The following is a 16,070-nucleotide window of genomic DNA, read 5'->3' as shown; positions in this document are numbered from 1 at the left end:
TTGTAAGATAGTAATATTAAATCAATGGTTGTAATATATAAAGGAAATCATAGTACAGTATAATGGCCTCATTGCAGTTTATGTGGTTGTAAGAGGTGACGCAGTCTAAGATGGTAGCGGGCTAGCCTAAAGTAAAGTATGGCAGTTTTATTGAACCGATATACGTTGCCGCCTTGCCGGAATGCCCTTGGTGGTACGTAATTGTCAGTAACGTTGAGCTCCGCTAAGGATCACACGGATTCGATTTCCAGGTCGGATTCAACCTTCGAAATAATAAATATCAACAACCAAAATTTAAGGAACCGATGTTAATCGGAGAACAGTCTATGGTGCGGTCTTAAGAATCGATATAATATGATTCCTAAGGTAATTTTGGACCTACCAATGCATACGTTTAAAGAATATGTTAAAACACATTTATTACAGCGAGGTTACTATACAATTGATGGATTTCTTAATGACAAGATTGCTTGGAAGCATCCGGCTCCGCATTCATCTCTCACAAAATAGAAAAGTGAATTTTAAAATGTAAAATGTAAATTGTTGATATTGGGAAAGAGCAACTGCTGAGTTTCTTGCCGGCTTTTTACCGGTAAAATCTGCTTTTGGAATAGGTGGTAGAGTCACTAAACACAGCTGTACTTGACGTTTCAAAAGTGCTTATATTAGGGCTACTTAAAATAAATTTTGAATTTCGATATTTGGAAACCATCCAACCAAGTTGATGTCAATTAATAATAGGTACAAGCAGGGGCATGCACAAAGCAGGCAGGTAAATAAAATTAAAAAAAATCTCCAATAAGAGTTAAAAAACTAAAGGGTAGGCTAGGTATCATCTTCCCATTTAGTGCATAGGGTATGCACTAAACGCACGCCACTGGGTACGAGTCTTAGCTCGCAATTCAAGAAAAAAAATCCCGTGATTTTCCTTTTAGTAACGTTATGTAATCGCGTTATTAATAAAATAACTGTCGTGCTATGTTTTATCGTCCACTTTTGTAATTACCTGCGGGATGACATCATGTTCCCAGGGACGAGGTAATGTGTGAGGTAATCTATAAACTGAGGTTTAAACAAACGCACTCGTTTACGACCACGGTGACTAAAAACTACTGTACATCACCTTTACTAATAATAGAGCTTTTGTGTTTCTATTTGAATGTGCTTATCTCAGAACCTACCAGCCTTTCTAGCATATCGATGTTTAATTAATAGTCTTTGTTCTAGCCTTAGATAGCAGAATCGGCAGTGGCGTTCACTTCATACATGCACAAAAGCACTGCATACCCAAATTATTTTATATAACTAGTATTGAAGGGGAAATTTTTCCATTTTATGCCATTTACCTGCTTTATGCATACCCTGGTCGCAAACCCTGTGCACGCCACTGAGAACCGGCTAAGTTTGTTGTGGACTTCTTCTTGGACGGGCACGTTTGAAAGCCTCCCAGCTTATTTTTAAGTTTACGAATTTAGTTATCGTCATCATCACACTTCTATGTACATATTTTACACATAATGTACGCATCACAAGAGCCATCTATGTGCATATTTGAATAAATAAATATCTGACTTTGATTCCTTGAGGAAGGCTCATAACACTTTAAAACAAAAAAGAATGGATGAAAGTTTGTATGAAGTCTGTTATTTTTAGATTCCTTGTATGAAACCTTATATTTAGAATATAAAGAAATAGAATGACAAAAAAAAGACAGTAACAATCATGTTTAAAAATTCATAAAAATACCGCCCTAATACCCGGCCGGTTTAAAAAGGGAATGAAAATTTATTTCTTAGAACGCGCGAAGATATTAGTTGGATTAAAAAAAAAACTTTTGTCTATTTAAATTCGTTCGATGATCAACGGGAAAATGTTTGTGTGATGAACATGATTGTTTTTCAGTGTCTTTCTTTGGGGCTAGATGGCGATGGGTGTTGTATTGTCGTTTAATATATTTATTATTATAATCAATTTCGAAAATTGTATACGTTCTTTCGTTATACTTTTATTTTTTTATGTAGGTGCTTTTTGTGGTGTGCAATAAAAAGTATAGAAGTCTAAAGTAGCGGCTGTCTTACCTATTAGATACAACATCACAAGAAAATGACGCAAACAGTTCGGTCTATTTTCTGAGCGATTGTCTCTTCTACGACATTGGATAAAGGAAATTATTGTGAGAAAATAGATAGACAATCATTTTGTGACACGCTAGAATTCTCAGAAACTACTCTAAATATTAGTCCAATTTTTAATCTGTTCTATAAATACTTGAAATAAATAAAATAAAATTAATATGATTTCAGTGTAGGTTAGGTTAGTAGTAAAAAGATTATATGTACCTACCTAGGTACATATAACCTTTTTACTAAATGAAAATTATATTATGCTACTTATTTAGAAATGGTTTGTCTATTAGTTTGTGAAGTTATACTTCTTTTGGCGCGTTAGGGAAAAATGTTGAGTAAATTTTTACGATGCGACCGTCACAAAAAACCGAAACCATGTAGTTATAGTCAACATTTTAGTTTCTCTAAAAAAAGTTTGATAGTTGATTTTCAATAATTCAAACAATACCTTTTTCCTATTGTTAGAGAAAACGACACGTGGAATTTGGAAAGCATTAAAGGTAACCCAACAACTGCTTCTGTAGACGCCTTATCACAACGAAATGAAAACAACTTTATCTTAGTACGTACTTAATTAATACGTTATGTAATGTACTGTACATATACCGTACCAGTTAAGTAAGTAAACTTAGAAAAGTTTTGTTAAACAATGAGCTTATGTTCCACTTTCTATAATCTCGAAGAAAGCCAACGAGGTCGTGGAGTTGGTACACTTTGATTGTTTAGAAAGTTCCAACTATTTAAATACAAAGATTGTTAGTGGACATTAATCCCATATGGGGTTTTTCCTGAGTTCGTATTGATATGCTAATGATATTGATAGTATTTGTTGATCTGTTTTTGTAATTATGAAAATTAAGCTTAATTTGCTATACTCCGCGAACAGCAATAGCAAATTATTATATTATAACTATACAATATCTGTTTTTGTAATACATAAAGTATGTTTTAGTATAGTAGTTTATAATATCGTTGTATGTATCTATATGTATACGTATAATAAAGCTGTAAACAGATCAAATTCAGATATTTAAAAAAAATTGAGACAATTTTGTAACTGATACTGAACCCAAAACTGTGATTTTTTTCATTCATGCCTGTCTGTCTATGTGTATCATGGCAGCGCATCACGCTGATACTGCTGAATGAATTCAAATTAAACTTTGCCGCGTCAGCTTAATTCCTTTTGTTCTCCAAAAGGAATTAAGCTGACTATCGGAATAAAAAGTATTCATACCTCGTAGTATGAACTAAAATCGTGCAAAGTTTCATTTGAATTCATTCAGCAGTATCAGCGTGATGCGCTGCATGAAAGTGTTTGACGATTTTTAACCCACGCTCCGTCAAATGTTAACCGATTTAAATAATTATTTTTGTACTAGATAAGTTAATCAGTTTAGTTTTGTCCAAATTTCGTTTGGATCTGATGAACGTGATTGAAGTTAGAGAACAGAACTTCTCAGCGGATAACGATTATAAACTTTAGAGTACCGTATAGATATCCGCGTGCTGCTATTACGCCGATCGAGCCGCCACGCACCAGAACAGTCTTCGGCGCAAACTTGACTATCCCTCGGTTATGTAAATTATGCAATAAATTCAGTCAGTCAATTGACATTAACTTTAACTCGCATATCACTTTTCGTAAAATTATCATCAGTAAATTAGCCAATCTGTCATCCCGAGTTTAATAGTATCTTAATCATTGTTTATTTTTTATAATTAGTCTCTTTAGTATGTAGAGTAGTTAAACATAGTTCTAATTTTAATTTTAATCATAACTTCTTTTATAATAATAATTTAGTTTTTTTTCGTTTGTACCTGTTTCGGCTTTTGTTGGTGTTCTTTTTATTCGTTTTTATTGATTTGTTGATTGAAAATTGTTAGTTCATAAGCGAAATTAGCATGTAGTATTTACCTTTAAATGGTTTTGCATACTCTGTGTAATGTTTATATTATTCTTATTTATGTAAAAGACCCAATAAATAAATAAATAAATAAATAACAGCAAACCCCTCACTTAAGATTTAACAATACTGAATAAATTCACTGACTTAGGTCAACGTTGCGTACCCAACGCTATCCACTAATGTGTAGTGCTGCTGTTAAGCCACACATAGTTAATGCAGTCATTTGTTTTAGGGAATTCAAAGTATTCTAAATAAGGCAAAATGGGAGTAGGGCCTCGGGACATTCATTTAAGATTGGCAACGTTTACGTGATTTAAGATTTCAAATAGTGGTGAAAGAAAGAAAAAAGAAAGACACAATTGTTACGTCTTTCGTGTCGGAAATCACGACGCGTTCGCCTTCTGAGCTACGTAAAATGTGTGGCAGGGTATAACGTATCCCAAACAGATTGGTGCACGTTTTTCTCGTTCTGCAATAAGATCGTGCCACTATCCTCTCCCGGACTTCTGTGGATTGCTTCAAGTCGATCAGTGTGTTTATAAGTTCGTTTCTTTGGAAATTTCTAAGTAGCCCGAGCGTACAGCTAGCTATCTTTGGCATTTCGTCACACTATGCTGTTGCCGCGTTGCATTCACACCGTCACGTGGCATGCATTGAACAGCGCAATTAATTAATTAATGGATATAAAAGATTAATGGTAAAATGGCGGTCTGCTATATTCAACATTTTTCAAAATAAAGTTGAACAGGCATTTTTATTCTGTTTCTGGGCCGCCTACTGTCTCCGTGCTTGTGCTCCGTGCGGCTTGGAAACGGTCTGTTGAACGGAGTTAATGGAGCATAATCCGCTTTATAGTAAATCTATCAATCCACTCTTTAACCAGCCTCTGGCTCATGTACACACGCAACTTCGAACACGAGCGGTCAGTCAACCCAGTCAATTCACTTAAATTAACCTGCTTACTAACTGGTCAATGAAACTCCTATCCTGTATACACTCCCAAAGATTAACTGGGTATATAGTGAACTTGCTTTAGTGCCGTTCTTTTGATGTGCTTTTTTACAAGTAGAGTAAGAATGAATAAAAAAAAAAAACGAGCCTGTTCTTTGCAATGACACCGGTGATAGGTAAGTAAGCCTGTTAGAGGGTAGGGCAGTCGTATTAAACCTATACCCCTAATCGGTTTCTACGCGGCATTGTACCAGAAAGCTAAGGCAGACCACAACAGAGTAAACTTCGATATTGTAAATTTACAAATATCCCTTGCCAGGAATCGAACCCGGGCCGTCCAAGCGTTCAACGCTGCGCTAGGCAGGTTGTCAAAACTGAAACTGCACTGTAGATACCATTCTTACAATTATTGAATCTGTTTTAAGTTCTTACCTAATACTAAGAACGCTACAAAATTTCATATTTCATCAGAATCACAAATGTTCGCATATTACCAGTTATAAGGCAATAAGCCATGGTTGTATGTGGCCCGCGCCTGGCCTCAATTTTCATGTTCAGTGACCCGCAAACCCTCATACGCGAGACGAGTAGCCCACATTGATTGTGGATTGACGTACGTACTTTTAGCTACCTATTCAATTATGTGAATATTCTTAGCGAAATAGTATTAAAACACAAACTAAAGTAATTCTACCTTAGCTTACAAGTTGAAGCAGTTAGATTTATCTATGCCAAATGAGTTTTGTTCGAAATAAATAGATAAATAGTAAGTCATTCAATCAGTTATATATATTTGTTGTTTTGTTTATTTTTGATTTATTTTTTCTACAATTTTACTTGTTTACTTTATACTGTTAAATATTTACTGTTTGTGTAAGTTTTATTTGTTCTTTTTTACAATTTATTTAATTTTTTATTAAATGCATTAATAATAAATTGATAAACATATAGTAAAAAATCTTGTATTAACAATAGTGTATGGCAATAAAGGATTATTATTTTTATTACATTCCAAATATAAGAATAACCTACGAGGCCTACCTAAGATGCTACGGTTCCGAACCTAGATTCCAGGCATGATGTAATTCTTGCAAGCTCTTTGCCAGCAATCATTATTCACCACAGGTGTAGGTATAACTCGCCCTTTTAGTCTGTGGAAGGCCTTGCCGTGCCTGAGGATGTAATGACTGCAATATCATTGATTCAGTTCAAGAATAGACTCGACAAATATCAAAAGGACAAAAAGCACAAGAAAGTCTATTATGAGGAATAAATATCTAAAAAAGAAAAAGTCTCAAAATTGACCTTGACCTTGGCTCACTAGATTACCGCCAAGTGGAGAAACGGCGCGTATTGTGAGGAGGTTCCTCAATCTGGAGCCCTGGCCGCCTTTTGCGCGGCACTCGAAGCCGCGCAAGCGGAAGGGTGGTGTTTTTATTTAATTTTTAAAAGATTCTTTTTAATTTATTTAACGTGAATGCGTAAAAATTCAAAAAGGGTTTTTTAATAAATTATGGAAAATAATAACAATAAAAGTTGCAAACAAGAACCGGTTGCTTTTAGGTAGGTGGAAATCAGATCCTCATAAGAGATAAACTAGATCATCATAATGTGATTTGTTAAATATGACCTGCTTATGACGTTTCCGGGCATAGCTTAGGAATACCCTGTGTTTGAGCCTGACAAAACGAACTTGAATTTGCATGCAAAATTATAATATCGCATAAACTACAACTTACATGTATGTTGTAGTTTATGCGATATTATAATGTTGTTGTACTTAGGTAACATAAGGAAGGATAGATAAAAGTAATTCAATGTCACCAAGTACAAACAACCTCACTCGGTCAAGTTTATATAAAGTTCGATATTTTGAAGAAAGCAAAAAATTTGAACTTAAAATTGCCGCTATTCGGGCAAATACTTTTTTATTATCATACTTGGCTTCATAGCTCTGGCGCCTAGTTTTTTAAACATAATATTTTAAAAAATCTAAATTTTATGGCAATTACTTAAGTAATAATGAGAAATATTGAGTTAAAATTATTGAAAATTGATGTAAATATATATATATATTTTTTTTCACCTTAAGTTTCTCCTTTTACTCGCCAAACTATCCGAATGTAAAAGTGAAAGTTGCTTGAAAAGTTGAAAATTTGTCTATTGCTCTAGCTTGACGTTGCTGCTCTAGTCTATGGATTTAGTTCACTAATGGCGTGTCTTCCTGTAACACACGATATAACGTCAAAATGGCTAAGAAAAAAGGCGATGAGAAAGTGAATGCCGCACCCCAAAGTGATAATGAGGAGCAGAGTCTTGACGAGAAGCCAAATTTTGATGATCCAGAAGGATTCGTGGACGATATCACAGACGAGGGTGGGTTTTATATGCGTCGAGGTTGACCCGGCCATATGCGTCACTTGTGAATTATTAAGCATTTTCTTCAGGTTTTCTGTGATTTTACCAAGATATTTACTAGTGATACGTGAAAAAAACTATTTGGTATAGCTTTAATGTGATATGTATTGGTTTAAGTTAAAAATGCTTGCGTAAAGTTCCTAACCTCACTTTGACGTTGCATTTCCAGAGCTCCTAGCGGACGTTTTGGAATCCAAGCCTAAGGAGTCTGATGGGTATGAGAACGTCGTCGTGGTGGACGGGTGTCCGCAGGTCGGACCTGAGCGGCTCGAAAAACTTCAAAGCGTCATAAATAAGATCTTCAGCAAGTTCGGGAAGATTGTCAACGAGTATTACCCCACGACTGAAAATGGTCTAACAACAGGATACATATTCTTGGAGTATAACAACCCACAAAATGCCGCGGAGGCTGTTGCCGCCACTAATAATTGTAAATTAGACAAGCAGCACACATTTTTAGTGAATCTTTTTACTGATTTTAAGAAGTAAGTATGTGTTTTTTTAAATGAATTACTATGAAGTTTCTCACCAGCTCCTTAGAACCTGTATGTATCAAATGAATCTTAAATATTATCATTTTGCACATGTGAAATCTGCATAAGATACCAAAATATTATCCTATGTTTTAAATTTAACAGTCCACCTGCCAAAACACTGCAATAGTGGAAAGAAGTTTATCCGGTTTAATATTCATCAACTCATCAATAAAAATATAAAACTCCAATGCTACACTAAAAGCCTCACTCAACGACAGGGATTGCATTAAATGGTAGTAGCAGTATAGAAGACACTGCTGCCCATTCTCAGTTATACCTTAGTCACCCTGTACAACAACTGTGGCAAGAGGAGGGGTTGTGTCAACTATACTGACTTTACATGCAGATGATTAACAGTTTTGCCTATTCTAGTCTTGCTGATAAAAGAGATATCTAAAATGTATATATAATTTTAGGCCTTTCCTTTAAAAAATTGTGCCACATATTTTTTTAGCAAAGACTCACATAGTGTTCTATATGTGTGACATTCACAGTTAAAATTCAATATACATTTATTTCAAGGAATAATATAAGCACTTTTGAAAGCCCATGTGTTAACAATAATTGAAGTTGGTTAGTTAAATAGCAAAATTCCACTTTTATAAACGATAAAACATTTCAGATATTCTGACATCCCCAAAGAATGGGAGCCACCGTCACCTCAGCCTTTCAAGGTGCAGTCAGACCTGCAATGGTATCTGATGGATCCTGATGCATATGACCAGTTCCTTGTTGGTATAGGAACTGGAACAGCGCTGCAAGTGTGGCAGAATGCCCTGCCCGAGCCCATTGTGTTACAGGAGAGGCCGGTATGTATTTAAAGTATTAGTACTTGATGCTATGCTCACATACCTCTATCACCACCACCATCTAGGGGCATAGCTTAGGCTTAGATCTATGTAGTTCTATGACTTATTTACTAAGATTGCTTGTAAGATCCAAGGAAAGAGACCCCACAGTGGTAGCCTTAGATTTTGGTCAGACCAGATAAAAACTGCCATACATTTAAAGTGCTATTCACAAGGCCATCAAGAGATAGAAATGGCGAGAAATAGTCAAGAGAGTGTTTTCTCATGGGAGCCACAATCCTCAAATTGCAGGCAACAATGCTAGATGCAGAATAAAATATTGGTGATTGCTATGGCTTATGGCTGAACATGCTCTCAGAGGCCACTTTTCCTTTACTCTAGGCTGTGCTACTCATCATATCCTGATGGAAAAACTGAAATTTAGTACAGGATCTCTTGATTTATAGTTAAATATTAACTACAAGACCAATAAGGCAGTTTATGTAAAGATATATATACAAATATTTAGTGCTGTTAATAAATAGGCTTACTATACCAATAAAATGTGGATAATGTTAGCTAATATGTGTAGTGAAAAGATGGTTGCATCTGATCTGTCTTCTTCATAGTTTTGAAGTCTGCATGCAGAGCATGTAGTTGCTGTATCCAATCAAGCTGCTAAATAATGGTGCTGTTTGTAGTGGCAACTTGTTACTTAATAGCTCTGCTGTTTCTAGCTACAACTTTTTGGTTACTTTGCATAATATTGCACGTTTTTTTTCATCAAATTTTTAATGTGTGTTTTATTTTACAGAACTGGACTGAGACTTATGCTGTATGGTCTCCCCTAGGCACATATGTAGCAACGTTCCACTGGCGTGGTGTAGCTTTGTGGGCTGGCCCCAAGTTCAGTCAGTTCCAAAAGTTCTTCCACCCCGAGGCCAGATTCATATCATTTTCACCATGCGAGAACTACATTGTGACCTTCTCACCAACTGGCGATAGAGGGGATGATAAGAAACTTATTATTTGGGATATTAGGTAAGTGGTCATATCTGTAACTAAATTTGCCTGCGACTTTACCTGCTATAAGTGTGGAGTTTATAACAGCATTGCTCGGTTTAGCTCTGGAACTGCTTCTAAGTTACTCTAAAACTTCTATGTAATAAGTCCTATCAACCCATTGCTGTTGCTTTGTAATTCAAGGAAAAACTAACACACTTTTGCGTTTAGATTGAATAGGATGTAAGGAATTTTCACAAAAAATTCATAAGTCATTTGGTTGGCCTGAACTGTCTTTTATATACATTATCTTTTAAAGGGACACAGGGAAATATCAAGTCTGTTTGATTGAAGTGACTGTCAGATTCTATGTAATTTATGAGAAGTCAGATTCTATTAAGAAGCGCTTTTTCAACATCAAAGATTTTAAAATTGAACAATTACACATTGTTAGGCACAGACCTGGATAAAAATGCAAAGGATACTTTAAATCACACAGGATTCTTATAGCAATCAGACTAGTTAATGGTTACAAACTAGTTTTTATAATATACAAGAGATTTATATATATTAAGATTTAATGTAAAGTTATTGTAATTAATACAGCAATAAATATTCCATACAAGATATGCTTTTGGCTGTGAACATACTAAAATATACATTATACCAACTAGATAAAGCATCTTCAATTCATTATTTTCGATTGGTTCTGTGAAGCTGGATTTGTCCATATTTACTTCATCAATAGTCTGCTGGAGTAAGGCCTTTCCAAGCAGGAGGGAAAGGCTGGGCAGGGCATCAAGAAAGACCCCCCCTCCCCCCGCCCCCGTTGTGGGAGGAGACGTAGTTGTTGAGGAAGTTGTAGTTGGCCGCTTGACCCTTGCAACACAAAACCCTGGTGTTTCGAACTCCCTACAACTTACCTATGTCCAGCATTTTATATTTAACTAAAATGTTCCACACTAGATGTCGATTGGCGCAGTGGGTAGCGATCCTGCTTTCTGAGTTCAAGGCTGTGGCTTAGAATTCCACTACTAGAAAAATTATTGTTTGATGAACATAAATGTTATTCAGTGTCTGGGTGTTTATTTGTATTTTATAATATATTCAATAATATTCATTTTTTATTTTATAAGTATTTATGTATATTCATTAAAAAATTCAGTCATCTTAACTTACCCATAACACAAGCTACTTTGGGTCTAGATGGCGATGTGTGTATTGTCTTAATATAAAAAAAAATACCGCCTTGCACTGCTTTTGTGTCCAATTTAACATTGTTACTATTTTGTCAACAGGACTGGCCTAGAAAAGCGTAGTTTCCCACCGCCGGATGAGTATGTAACCTGGCCGATTTTCCGCTGGAGCAAAGATGATAGGTTCTTTGCCAGACTTGGTCAAGATGTGCTCTCTGTTTATGAAACACCAAGCTTTGGATTGTTGGACAAGAAGTCTATTAAAATACCTGGTATTAGGTACGTTAAATCTAGACTTTCATTTTAAATTCATTCTGGTCAAAGGCCTCCTTGCTATCTTAACAGTGAGTGTAGTTTAGACCCAAGAATGACTGCAAACTACATTGAATAATGTAGTTTGCAGTCATTCTATAAATGGTTTATAATTTTAAGGATACCTCTTATCTGTTAAACTCTTTGGTAGGGCCCTTTTATGTAAAGAAATGAAGGATTGCATTATTTAATTCTTCATTTTAACAGCCCCCAGGGCTTTGTTACTTACGACTTACCCAGTAAAATTGTACCCCCAAGGGACTTTTCTCAAAACGATGCATTGATTGCATGTCATTGAAAATAAATCAAATAAGTTTTTGGTTTAAAGTTAGCAAGTTAAGTGAGGATGCAGAAGATGAAAATACTGTGTAGTGCTAACTAGAAAGGATTGCTGTAGTGTTGAATTTCATACTCATTTTCAAAGTTGAATCGTAGTGGAAAAGATTTAAGTCGCAAGACAGGATATAATTTACAATTACCATTGTTTAAGCCTCCCATTAATCAAACTAGCGACAGTTAAATACAAAATTAAAATCACAGCTAGGGCCTCTTACTTTTAAGATGCCAGAGCGATCGGAAAAAATATAAGTTTATTGATAAATTAAAAAAAAATTACATATTGTATTATTATTTGATCCTCAGAGATTTCTGCTGGTCACCATCGGACAACATTCTTGCATATTGGGTAGCTGAAGACAAAGACGTGCCAGCCAGAGTAACACTACTGGAACTGCCCAACCGCACTGAAATACGTTCTAAAAATCTTTTCTCAGTAGCAGACTGTAAGATACATTGGCAAAAAAGCGGTGACTACCTTTGCGTCAAAGTAGACCGCTACTCCAAAGTGAAGAAAGACAAAAATGATATTAAATACTCAGGAATGTATTACAACTTTGAAATATTCCACATGCGTGAGAAAGAGATTCCAGTTGACTCTGTAGAAATCAAAGAACCGATCCAAGCGTTCGCATGGGAACCTATTGGCTCCAAATTTGCCATAATACACGGTGATACAGCGAATGTTTGTATCAGTTTCTACCAAGTGAATACTGGACAGGCTCCGACTTTGTTGAAGAAGTTTGAGAGAACGCCGTTCAATCATCTGTTTTGGTCGCCGATGGGACAGTTTATAGTGCTAGCTAATCTAGGCTTAACTGGTGGAGCTTTGGAGTTCTTGGACACCAATGATTTCACTATCATGAACGTGTCTGATCATTACCAGGTTAGTTAACTTACATCGTAAGACTAAAGTATTTAGTAGTGTCTTGCTACTGGGCATATATTATACGCAGCTCATTATCATACAACTGATGGGTACAGGCTACATCTCTTATAGCAGAGATGACCTTTTTTTATTTAACTAACAAAACAGCTAAAATAAAGCTAGTCACTCTAAACCACCTGTGTGTATAAATGCAGCCAATAGATGTGACACACTAAGTTCTAAGATATTTCCCTAAAAAACGAGTTACATAACATAGATAAAAGAATAAAGTGTAAGAGAATAGTGTGTCAAAGCATACACCCGCCACACTGCTCCGGATTATGATGACGGGCTTAATATAACTGCCATAAACCCTAACCGTTTACCCTTTTACCATCTTAGCCCGCATCACAACTTACCACATGGTTAGATTGAAGTCAAGGGTCGATCAGTCATTTTTTTTTTAAATTAAATAAAATGCTGACTTTTTTAAGTTTTTTTTTGTTATTAGATGTCTGGCATTGAGTGGGACCCAACTGGTCGGTATGTAGTGACGGGCGTGTCATCTCTCAAGTGCAAGATGGACTGCGGTTACTACCTCTGGTCATTCCAAGGCAAGATCCTAAGGAGGTGAGTGATTTTGTTTACTATATCCACAGTGGCGTGCATAGAGGGTATGCACAGGGTATGCAGATGATATAAAATAAAGAAAATCTCCCGTATGCGTTATAAATACTTCATGGTAGGCTTTTTATAACTCTTACAAAGCCTCTACTTAAGTTTTTTATAACTCGTGTTGGATATTTTCTTCATTTTATATCATCTACATACCCTCTATGCACGCCACTGTAAATCCATATCATGTCAGATTTTAACCTTGTTGCATTGGACTGATTTCGATAAAACATCTTCTGATAGGTAGAAAGAAGTTATTGGAAGGAGATGTCTTTGTTACATTATACCAACCGATATAACTTGCCTTTGTGCCAAATATCATCGAGGCTAGTAATAATTTGTTTATATTATATTAATTCTAAACTGATGAACTTTCGTATTTATAATACTACGAATTCTAACGTTAAATAAATCCACAGAGTAATGAAAGAGGGCTTCGCTCAGTTCTTGTGGAGACCTCGGCCACCCACACTGTTGTCTGACAAACAACAGAAGGAAATCAAGAAGAACCTCAAGAAATACTACTCTCAGTTCGAGTCCAAGGATCGCATGCGAAGCAACAAAGCCAGCAAGGTAATGGGCTTACAATATCATATCACTATCAATAAAACGTGTAAATGAAAACTGAAATAATACTTCACAGGTTTTAGATGAACATTATGTACTGTATTTCTGCGAAAGCGAAACCTAATAGTTTTTGAGCAAACCATGCCACAGTTTTTACTGAAAGAAATCAGCCCTAACATCACATGCGTTATTAAAATTATGTGACGCCTGTCACTTTATTAGATACGCGTCGCGTAGCGTACGTACTATGCTCGTGTCTGTCTTTTATCTTCAATAGGGTTGTCATAAGTAAACACTTAGAATGTTTTGAATTTGTTTGTATGGAAAAATGAATATGCTTCGTTGGATTTAATAATTTTACAGCATAATTCCTTATGAAATATACATCTTTAAACATTATTACGTAATTCGGTTTTGTTGTATACAAATGAATGCTGTTTTCCCTTGGTCATGCCATAACTTGAGAAAGACTTTCCCGATTTATCCAGCTAAAATAAATTAAGAGACTGGTCGAAAAGTTTGAATTTTAATGAAATCTTAACTACTATAGGTATAACAAAATTTCCTTAGTGCGTTTGATAAAGTTTGATAGTTTGCGTTTTACAATAAAACATCAACATTTGGAATAAATGATTGATTGAAATCATTCCAAATGTTTAAAAAAATTATATAGTTCGGAAATATAACTTAGAAGAGGCATGGCAGGAGAGAAACTATTTTAACCAAATATCTTTTCTATCTCAATAACTATATTATCCACCATACCATAAATCCGAGTTCATCTTTAAAATTCCAATAGGTTATAACGTCTCCCATATTAATAAAAAAGGAGACTTGACATTTTGTACAAACTGGGTTTCAGACGTACGTGTCTTGACTTGTTTCACATGTTAAGTTTCTGTACTTCAATAACAAATAGTCTCATTTTTCATGAAAAAAGCAGATAATTTATTGATTAAAAAAAAAATTTGAGTTCTTTTTGATATTCTTGATTCTTTCTGACATTGTTTTTTTATTTTTTTTTTATTCCACTACAAGTTAACCCTTGATTGCAAACTGTGACGATGCAGTGTAAGATAGTAGCGGGCTAACCTGTTATGGTGTACAGTCACTCCTAATCGTTTTCTAAGCGACATCGCACCGGAACACTAAATTGCTTAACGGCGCGTCTTTGTCGGTAGGGTGGTAACTAGCCACGGCCAAAGCCTCCCACCAGACAAAAAATCCGTCGGTACAGGGGTTTTAATTTTTAATTATAACTTATTTTGAATATTTCTATAACAGGAACTAGTAGCTAAGAGAACTGAGCAGATGAAGAAACACGTGGAGTACCGTGAAATGAAGGCACAGGAATGGGCCGAGCAAAAGCCTCGACGGCTGGAGCTGAGAAATTGTAAGTTTTTTTAAATTCCAGACATTACACTGTGAAACCAACAAGTAGAATATCTATGTAAAATATTAAATATTTCACAAACTATCCAATTAAAAGAAGACGCGAAACTCCAGTTGTTAGTTGAAATGTAAACTATAGGCCGCGAGTTTTCAGGTATTTTTTATTTAATCCTGAAAAAAAATAATTTAACCTTCCATTTTTTTTCTTACAGATGTAGATACGGACGCTATCGATACGGAACCGTCGGGTTCGGTGGAGGAAGTAGTAGAATTCTTTATCAAAGAGGAAAAAACCGTCATCGAGTAGTCGCCATTCTTCGCTACGTTCAGAGGTCGGACCTTTAACTCCGACCTCCTCGATAACCGGTTTGAACCGGTTCGTACTTGTTAAAGTCAGTTTTTAAAATATCTCACGTAAAAAATAATCACCATTTACTTAATAAATAGACAGCATATAAAAAGTTCTTTCTTGTATTAATAATTCCTCGTTATATTATAGTCACAAAATATATATATATATATAAAGAGAATTATTCCAATATGTGCAGTGTAAGATTTCGGTTTATGAATTATTATTCAATAGGTAATGTTTATAGAAATCATATTAAATTTATGTGTTTCAAATGGACAATGGCCTTTTACTACCTGTAATTATAGTATTTTCTATTATATTTAATAATACTCTTTTATTACTTTTTTATTATTATTTAAATTAAAATAGCTGCTGTGTATGTTATTTTTTATGTTACGTACAAAATAAACTGGACTGGATGAATCTGGGTTTTTTGGTGTACAACCTTAAGAAAAAATAAGTTATATTTTAATCTATATAGTTATAATAAAACTGTTACAGGTAAAGTTCGTTACAATATATCTTATATTGAAGGGCCAAAACTGATTTTTTTTCATTTTTGTCAGCCTGAGTATTTACTGACTCGCATCACGACGAAACTACTGAAAGAAATTCAAACGAAAATTGGCTTGATGTGAGTT

At 35.1% G+C, this 16,070-nt stretch overlaps 1 protein-coding gene across 1 annotated transcript; it reads left to right on the top strand.

Moving 5' to 3' along the window:
* The first annotated feature begins 7,181 nt into the window (after positions 1 to 7,181).
* LOC120629328 (eukaryotic translation initiation factor 3 subunit B) lies at positions 7,182 to 15,541 on the top strand. The gene is made up of 10 exons (XM_039898241.1): positions 7,182 to 7,363; positions 7,575 to 7,890; positions 8,564 to 8,750; positions 9,544 to 9,770; positions 11,030 to 11,206; positions 11,882 to 12,461; positions 12,955 to 13,073; positions 13,538 to 13,691; positions 14,970 to 15,078; positions 15,290 to 15,541. Exons 1-10 carry the CDS (start codon positions 7,237 to 7,239, stop codon positions 15,382 to 15,384), a joined length of 2,091 nt encoding a protein of 696 aa, XP_039754175.1. The 5' UTR covers positions 7,182 to 7,236; the 3' UTR covers positions 15,385 to 15,541.
* Positions 15,542 to 16,070: the final 529 nt, after the last annotated feature.

This window comes from Pararge aegeria, chromosome 14, assembly GCF_905163445.1.
Source record: "Pararge aegeria chromosome 14, ilParAegt1.1, whole genome shotgun sequence".
Classification (NCBI taxonomy): Eukaryota; Metazoa; Arthropoda; class Insecta; order Lepidoptera; family Nymphalidae; genus Pararge; species Pararge aegeria.
Note: the sequence above shows the minus strand (reverse complement) of the source record. Positions and strands in the feature narration are given on the sequence as shown.